The following is a 9582-nucleotide window of genomic DNA, read 5'->3' as shown; positions in this document are numbered from 1 at the left end:
TGGTCACTGGACTTTTGGCGTCAGGTCAGTATCACTGACTGGACACTGTACAAGTCCCCTTTTGACTAGACTTTCCAGGGAAAAACCAGGCACCTGGCAAGCCCAGCTGCAGAGGGGGCGACTGACTGGGCGCCAGGGCCCCGGCACATAGCGGCCAACAATCAAATGCAAGGTGGGAGCTGGGCTGGGCTCGCAGGGAGGCGCCCGCCAGGAGTCTCTCCCCGCCCTGCAGACCCTGGTCCGCTCACGCTGTCGCCGGAGCGGCTACAGCGGGATCCGGCACGGCGCCGTGCGCGGCCCCGCCGCTGCTCCGCGAGCTCGCTGGGTGGGTGACTGGGCGGGTGGTCCGGGGCGCGTCAGCAGCACTTGGGCCGGGGCTCCGCCCAGCAGGAAGCTGTCACCTTTCCCGGCAGGCCTCTTGCGGGGAGAGGCAGGTTACGTGTTTCCGGTGTCTCTCGGAAGTCGTGACTCGCGAGGGGGCTGGGCAGTGCCGGGGGGCGCGCTGGGTGCTGAGGATGGCGGCGTTGTGTGGCCAGGGGCGGCTCGGGTGACCCCCGCGGCGGTTGCGCGGACGGTGGCGGCGGGGCCATGCTGAGCCGCAGCTCGTTCACCAGCCTGGTGGTGGGGGTGTTCGCGGTGTACGTGGCGCACACGTGCTGGGTGATGTACGGGATCGTCTGTACGCGGCCCTGCCCCGCCCCGGGCCCGGCCAAGGAAGAGCGGGCGGGAGGCGCGGCGGGCTGCATCTGGCCCTACCTGGCCCGCCGGCCCAAGCTGCAGGTGAGACGCGCGCTGGGCTCTCCCCCACCTTCCCGTGCCCGAGGGGCGGCCTGCGGCCCCCCGGCCCCTCGCCTGCGGGCGCTGCTTTGCTGGCCGCAGTTGGTTAGCTTCTCCTTGGTCGGCCGGTCTGCGGGCTCCGGCAGGGGTGAGCGCGTTGGCTGTGAGCAGCTTAAGGTCTCTGCCGGCGTGTACTTGACGGGCACTAGCTCTGCAGCAGTTAACGGGGTCGGGCCCTAAGTTCATCAGGCAAGAGCCGTTTTTGTTTGCAGTTTATAATCTGTGCTTCCAACATTGTTGGGGGCGGGGAGAGAAATGGAACGGGGGACGTGGGGAGAGAAATGAGACCAGGGGACAGCAACGTGGTGTAGAAGAGAATAAGCAGCAAGTGGAAGACAAAATATACCCTGGAAACGAGAGCGGCTTAGTAATGAGGCTAATATGTAAGAATGTAAGGGAGATCTTGTGTATTGAAAGAAAATAGATTTATGAAAGAGCAATTGAGGAATAAAATAATATGTAGTTGAAGAGAATGAGTGGTAGTTTGGAGAGAAGAACGAATAAAGAAATTGAGCAGGTGGCCCAGGCAGGCATAATTTCATTAAACTAGAAGAACTTTGTTCCTATATTTTGTATTTCCCCAACATCCTTCCAGTATTGCCAAGGCTAGGAGAAAAGAGAGAGAATGCTCGTAAGTATTTATACAGAATTATCTAGCAAAAAGCATTTACACTTAAATAATAATAGGGTTGTGAAGTTAAGCACTGAGAAGATAGTCATTAATTACGTGATCATACACTTCGTTTTCTTTAGGATCTCTGTGTCACACACTAGATTGTAGGGTTGGTACTCAGTGGCTTAGCTATTCATATGTAGTGTTCAATATTCCCCTCTTTCATGTGGTTTTAGGCCTTTGTTATTACACACAGGTTAAACCTTGAACTGAATACAGAATTATTAATGTACTCATGGGCTTTTCTGTAGTGCTCTGACCATAATGAGTGCTTCACAAACATTAATGAGTTTAGCTTCAGGACATTCTAATGAGGTGGTGGCATAGTAGATTCCTCTTTTTAGCAATCCCTTCGATTGCCAGCAAAAAATGGCCATTCTGTGTTTGCCAGTAAGCGGAAGGCAGTTGGGCAGCCAGGAAAGAAAGCGCTGCAGTGTGCCATCCATGGCTGTATGCCTCCAAACGTGCCTGTGAGCAGAGTAGCAGCAGGGTTGGAAGTTGCAACCTGGATGGTGTGGCTTTTTTAGCAGGCACTGAGGCCCACAGACAGGAGTCCTCTTTCCAGGAGTCCTGGCTGAGCACATCTCAGCACTTCCTTCCCTGGCTGCAGTACCCCAGCAGGACACAAGTGGATAGAGCCCTGCAAATCTGCAGGTATCCACTTTATATATATGCATCCGATGAAGTGAGCTGTAGCTCACGAAAGCTTATGCTCAGGTAAATTGGTTAGTCTCTAAGGTGCCACAAGTACTCTTTTTCACTTTATATCTGTGGACCATTTCTGCGGATGCAGATACAAATTTTGTATCCGTGCAGGACTCTGATGGTAAGAGTGGGCAGTCGCAGATCCTCCCCCTGCCCTGGGCTGAGGGTCTGGGGGGCAGGGACTGGGGCTGGGAGCTGCTTGGGCCCTATGCCCAGGGCAGGTGGAAGGTCCATTGTGGCTCCCCACAGCTGCCCACCTGACTCTGACTGTGGCCAGACTGTGGTTCCAAGCCACCCTCCTCCCTGGCTGAAGCCCGGTCGGGGAGAACCACACTGGCAGCTGTGGGGAGCCTGGGTCCCTCCATGTGCCCTGGGTGGGGGGCTGCTCGGGCAATAATTTTTGCAGATCATGGATCGGATGCGGATACACATTTGTGTATCCACGCAGGGCTCTACAAGTGGAAGTACTGTGCAGCTCCAGCATCTGGGCTGCAACCCCCCCTTCCCACGAATGCTCTGCCCATAGCCTTCCGGCCTGGCCTGCAGCCCCTTAGCCTGTGTAGGCAGGTTTGTGGAGCTGTAGCCTTAGAAGGAAGCATTGGAACATGCAGAGTGCTGACCCCTGGTGGCACATCTTAGTGCTTCCTTTCCCAGGTGCAGCCACGCAAACCTGCCTGCAGCTGGGGTCTTTCTTCCAAACTGCGTTCTTAATAAGTAGCATGCCTGGTGCCAGGATCCAAATCCCATTAGCCTTAAAATCAGTAGGAAAACACTTATGTCAGTGGGAAGTTGTTAATGTCTTTGTTGCTATTAAGCAGAATGTACTCTCTCTATTGTGCTGATGTACAGAGACATTAGGGACAAAATTGTCAGAAGTACAGTAGAACCCCATTTAACCAAGCCTCCATTTCCAGCTCTCTATATTAGCTGAGCCACCAGCCACCCGGCAGTGATAGCAGCTGGGTCCCCTGCTGTTAGTGAGAGCCCTATCACCTGGGGCTGACAGCTGGAGTTCCGCTGCCCATTCTCTGGTTTATCTGGATTTTTGGGTATCTGATCTGGCCCAATTACATTGTATAATTGGGATTCCACTGTATCAACTAATTTGGAGTTCCTCATCTGAGACATCAAGGTCTTGATTTTTCAGAGTAATTAATATTTTTGATTGTACTTCGTATGTTCAAAGCACCATTCCAGTTGACTTGTTTTGCAACTGTGAGTGCTCAGCACTTCTGCAAATCTGTATGATTCAAGTTGCTAATTAGCTAAATTTGGTTAAATAACTTGCCTTTTATTGCATAGGAGTTGTATAGCAGAGGAAGGTATAGAATCCAGCTGTCTCAATCATGAGACCCTCCTTTATTGTCTGTTCTTCTTTCAAGTTCTTTAACAAATAGATTCAAAGATGCCAGGGCCAGAAAGAACTATCGTGATGATCTATTCTGACATGTATAGCACATGCCATGAACTTCCCTAAAATAATTCCCAGAGCATAGCTTTTAGAAAAACATCCAATTTTGATTTTAAAATTGTCAGTGATAGAGACTCTCTGACTATCTTTGGTAAATTGTTCCAATGGTTAGTTACTCTCACCATTAAAAATGTACACCTTATTTCGAGTCTGAATTTGTTTAGCTTTCAGTGAAACAGAGGCTGTACAGATGTGCGGAGATGAAGGAAGAAGGAGGCACGCCTCAGGGCCCTAATTCACCCCGGGCTGTTGGCTACTTCCCACCACCCAACACAGATGTAATGAGGTTAAGTGGTGTCCATATAAAATAAGCAAGAACTACTAATTATTCCTCAAGAAAGGCTTTTAATAATTTTTGAACAGCATAAACAAAACAGAAAATGGAAAACCAAAGACCAGCACTGAATAAGAATTACTCTACATATGCTGGTCCTGGCAAGTCATCATAAAAACCCCGAAGACAAGCATAAGTAAGGCTCTTATTCACCAGCTTTATAGTCCTGGTGACAAACTATTTCAAAGGCAACATAAAGCTGATGAACGACCGCACCACATGCATCCGCTTGGACTACTTAAAAGACAAGCACAAATACATGCAAAGCTATTATGCATCAGCTACCTACTATTGACTTTATACTATGGTATCGATATGGCTATGATCAATTCGGTTCAAGCGACCAGACTTACCCTGCATTCGTCTGAAAAATACGTTACCTTTCAGTCGGCCGCTTTCCGCACTGGCCAAGTACAGACAGTCGAGAAGTGCACGTCTCTTCGGTTCAGGGGGTGTGGGTCAGGTATGACTGAAAACACACACACACACACTCCCGTGCCTTCATCCTTTTTATTTGGTCTGATAGCCATGTTTTAGAACAGACCAACCAATCAGGGTGGGCCACTTTGTTTATATGGTTGCCCTAATTGTATAATCAATGCGTATTTAATTTTTATGTCCAATTGTTAGTTTTTCGTATAATTGAGGCCTATTTATTTTCAGTAGCCTTGATTCAAGGCTACTGAAAATAATCAAGATCTTGATTGTGGGTAATTTGGGGTTGATAAGTACACAGGAGTCAGCAGATATTGCTATCTGGTAGCAGTGTGTCCTGACCACAAGCCACAAGCTTAAGCTTTATTTTTGTAAGGCTTACATTTTGAAGTATACGGAAGTTTGGGGCCTAACATTTGCAATTTTTTTATTTTGTTCAAGCTTGACAAGACAGTTGTTCAATTTATTCACATCCCCCCGAGGCCTAAACTTCTGGCTTTGGAACAATAACATTCACTTCTGTATACTCCGTTATAACGGGACAGATAGCGAATATAAGCAAATATTAAGGCTCCAGCAATAAGTATGGTAAGACAGACTACCAATCCCAGAAGAATATGTGGGTCTGGGAATGTTAGGTCCAGGACTTAGACTGAGGAATGTAATAGTATGATTGAGCCTTAGAGGCACTTCCAAATCATTAGTATATATGCATAATATGGATATGGCACAGATATTTGTAGTGTATGTAAGCATATATGTATAGTATGTATGTATACATATAACAGCACTTTATATTCAAGCATAACAATTTTTTTTCAATTTGTTGTTGTAGTGTGGTCCTTGTGGTACTGCAGATAGCAACCCACTTTTATTAGGGCAATTACAGTAACATTTATATCATTAGTATTAGTAGGCTGAGTGTTTTGAAATACTGAAATAGGGATTGTGATAATGTGTTCCACAGTGCTATGTATATGAGAAGTAAAACAAAAATTTGGAGTAGTGGCAACAGTACTGTCCATTTATGTTACTGATTACCCTTACTGCTGGTTGTCATCCTTTGGTAAGCTTCACTGTGCAGGAAATAGGAACTGCTAGCTTCTTTGTTCCATGGATTGCATTGCCCTGTGATACACCAGTAGTTGCCATCGATCCAGTTGTTTTTATGGATGTTATTTTTCACAAAAACTACTGAATGGACAGTAACCAATTTCTCAAATATTGCTGTGTCAGGATTAGTATTGGTACCCAGACACTGAACAAAATTGATAGGGCAGACACTGAACATGTTGTTTTGAATAACATGTGCCTTAGTTAGGATGCAGTGTTAGTAACCCAAATTATGAACGGTACTAACTAGGAATTTGTTTACCCAATTTGTAGTTGCTGTGTAACTTAATTTCTTTACTAATTTGTTTTTTTCCTTGCCTTTATGTTGTTTGCTGCCATTTATTTGTTGCTGATTCAACAGTTGAGCAAGGTTATGCACCTTGTAAATGTTGTACAGCAATAATATAGTAGTACAGCAATAATACAGTTGTTTTTACAGAATAACCAAGTTGAAATTAAATGACAATTTATCCTGGTTCAGCTAGTGGTTTTTAGCTGATTGTTAACTTAATTGTCCATATATAGTAGATAGAGGTGTATTTGACCAGTCTTTTATTTATAAAGCACTTCATTTTTCTTTTTTTGATGGTTGGGGATTTCTTCACTGTATACTGATACCATCTGGTGGTATTTTTGTGGTGTGATATCTTCTGGTGTCTTTAGTCTGTGGGATGCAACTTAAATAGCTAGTTAGTTAACATAATAAAGGTTGTTTTTTCTTTTTGTTGTTTTTTACACTTTTTTTAGTAACCCAAATTTAATACACAGATTAATGTGTTTACAATGTATTAGGGACCAAGTCTTTTATAACACAGGCTATTCTTTTTGCAATTGTATAGACATTCATTATCATTTGAGGTGCATTACTAATATTTATACTAAATGTAATTCTTAACGGCTAAAATAAATGCTCACAAACTTCCATGTGAAGGTGTATTGCTTTCCCTTGCTGAACATTTTGTTTCAGCAAAAGAGTCAATAACATAATTTTAACAAGCCTTTTAGAGTTAATTTTCTTGTGATACCAACTTCACTCTTGTTAACTGTTTAGAAGCACAAACTTTAACAACTATTGCTTCCCATTAACATAACATAACAACAAAAGAAAAGCTTATAAAATTAAACCAACTATAAAATTAAACCAAACTAAATTTTAAATATAGGTCAATGCAAATACTTTGAGGGTATTAAACTTTTATGATGCTTTGTTATGTTTGGGAGTCAAAGGTAAAAACCTGTTGAAATTATTTGGTTAACTTGATCCATAAATTGTTATTTTAAAACATTTTTGCTATCACATTCTTATAACTATGTTCAAAAGTGCAAATAAGTTTATAAAAAGTCCACACAAGAAATTGACATTTTGTTAGTGTTATTTTTACCTTAATGTTGAGGTTTCCCCTTAAATATTTTCTTTGAATAACAAATTTTAAAAAAATTAAAAAACAAAGCAAAAACTGTGGTTGATAAGAGAATTCTTTTGTTTGCAATTGCATTATTTGTTGAGACAGAAATATATGTACATATAGTTGTAACTGAAACCTTTTTGAACTTTGCACAAAAAATTGGTGCTAATAATGCTATGATTATACCCCAACCATGATCTTAAAATAGTGTGTACCACATATACATATATTTTTAAAAGGGTATAAAATTGACTTTTGTTGCAACAAAATAAAAATAATAAAAAATAGTCACGTGATATACAACATACAACACACATGACACACAGGACAAACTTACAATTAAAACAAATGGTACCAGAATTCTATTTATAACTATACAAAATAAGGCAAACAAAAATACAAAATAAACAAAAGGCTTAAACATCTAAATAAGCAAGTTATTACCTTGTTGTTTAAAACTTTTAATAAAAATTTATAAAAAATCATATTATTACTTGCAAACTTTGCTGTATTAATTTAGTAACTTAAGACATTTTTTATTACTTCATATTTAACATTATTTTAAAACTTTGCTATATGGAAATAAGAAAAGTGTGCATTTTTGCATTTGGCAACCATATGTTTAAGAAAATTAGGAATAATTCCAGCTGTTGCATTCCTGAAGGGTTAAAATGATTGATGTACTGGATTTATGTAAAGTTTTTACTTTGTTTTCTCTTTTTGTTTTGTTTTCAATTGCTTTTTCCTTTGGCTGTCTCTTTTTGTTTTAAAAGTTAAAATCTATAGTTTTTACAGAAACCTCCAAAGTGAGGAGAGGCGGGGGATGTGGGGGGGGGGGTGAAGAGCAACCTAGGAAGGTAGCGAGATGAAAGTACAGGCAGCAGCAGTGAGTTTAGCGAACTGAGAAAGCATATAAAGGACAAAACTTAAACAGTATGTAAAAATATTTTAGAAAGAAGGTTATATTTTTAGATCTGAGTGCAGAGTGTGGTTCCGTGGGTCAAAATAGTTGGGAACCTGCGTGGTTGGGAACTGCACCCCTGGTTTTTATCCTGTCTTTGAGAGGAGAGTGGAGGTAGTTACATGCTCTCGTAAAACCTGAATGTTCCCCCAGTGTCTGTTGCTTTTGTGTGCATGCCAAATGGATGGCAGGAGTGCTCTTTTTTGCTGTAGTTAACTGTTTTGGGGCAACTCCATATCTTAATGCATCAATTTTAGGTGTTAACCCACTTAATTTTGGTTTTTTACTTTGAAATTCTTTTTTATTCACTTCCCTGGGATTGAGTCGCAGCTCCTGTCTCCTAATGTGCTCTGTGAACTGTTCCATTTTTTCCTTCATTTGATTTACCAATTCAGTGAAAGTATTGTGTGCTACTTTTTCCATTTGTGCACTTACTTGTTCCATTCTGACAGGCACCAATCTAGGTCTCAGTTTAAGTTTAACAAGAACCTGGCTTTTATTATATGGTGGTGGTTGCAATGCAGCGGACTCAGTTTCATCTTTTAATTTTGCTAGGGCCACCTTTTTCCATTTCTGTCCCCATTTTTCAGGCACAGGGTAGCTACCTGAAGCCTGCTGTTTACCAAAAATATTTATAATAGTGGATGGCACGTGTATTTTTTGTAGGTTCCTTGCAGCTGGTTTCAATGTTTTATTCTGTTCTTGTGATGGCTGTCTTTGGGCTGCTTGCCATCCTGCAAGGTGGGTGGGAGCATTCCAGGGCTGTGTAGCTTCTTTTGATTTTTTTTGTAACTCCTTCCTTGTTACTGTTACTTGTCCTACCAATTTTGAGGCATGTTGTCTTAACCATTTAGCGGCCATGGTTATAGTTTGCAATACTTTACATTTTAAGGAAGATAACAAATCACTCCAACAGCAAACAAAAAACAAAGGCAAGAAAAAATCCAGGTGGAAATTAATTCTGGATCGGACCATAAACTCATTTAGCTAATCATCAAATACCATGGGGGGAAGTAAAACCATACAGTCGTGGACCTGCCACAGAACTTAATACCTGGGGAGAATTGTAAATTCACAGTGACAAGATAAACCCCAGCATAAGACAATTTTTATAACTTATGCTGACACTGACATTATCACTGTAGATCAAAGGGATGGCACAATGGCATAAAAGGTGAACTATGTCGCAGAGTCTTTAGAGGCTTACGGGTCTCAGGGCAGACGGGTTAAGTGTCTGTCTGCGTCCCCTCATCCCGGATTTTACAATCCCACTTCTAACACCCTGCAGAGATGAAGGAAGAAGGAGGCATGCTTCGGGGACCTAATTCACCCCGGGATGTATGCTACTTCCCACCACCCAACACAGATGTAATGAGGTTAAGTGGTGTCCATATAAAATAAGCAAGAACTACTATTTAATTTTTATGTCCAATTGTTAGTTGTTCGTATAATTGAGGCCTATTTATTTTCAGTAGCCAATTAGATCTTGATTGTGGTAATTTGGGGTTAATAAGTACACAGGAGTCAGCAGATATTGCTATCTGGTAGCAGTGCGTCCTGACCACAAGCGTAAGCTTTATTTTTGCAAGGCTTACATTTTGAAGTATATAGAAGTTTGAGGCCCAACGTTTGCAATTTTTTTATTTC

General features: G+C 42.2%; 1 protein-coding gene across 8 annotated transcripts in view; it reads left to right on the top strand.

Moving 5' to 3' along the window:
• The first annotated feature begins 432 nt into the window (after window positions 1-432).
• Window positions 433-9582, top strand: part of CLPTM1L (CLPTM1 like) — a 116922-nt gene continuing 107772 nt past the window's right edge. For 4 of the 8 annotated variants that reach the window (XM_073332452.2, XM_073332451.2, XM_073332454.2 and 1 more), the window contains exon 1: window positions 434-780. In XM_073332452.2, the coding sequence (XP_073188553.1) occupies window positions 589-780 (192 nt within the window). In that variant the 5' untranslated portion in view covers window positions 434-588. Of the gene's footprint in view, window positions 781-9582 lie in introns of all 8 variants that reach the window. The other 4 variants (XR_012157395.2, XR_012157394.2, XM_073332450.2 and 1 more) reach the window with 2 other exon arrangements.

The sequence above is a fragment of the Lepidochelys kempii genome, chromosome 2, assembly GCF_965140285.1.
Source record: "Lepidochelys kempii isolate rLepKem1 chromosome 2, rLepKem1.hap1, whole genome shotgun sequence".
Lineage (NCBI taxonomy): Eukaryota > Metazoa > Chordata > Testudines > Cheloniidae > Lepidochelys > Lepidochelys kempii.
This window is presented reverse-complemented; position numbering and strand designations above follow the sequence as displayed.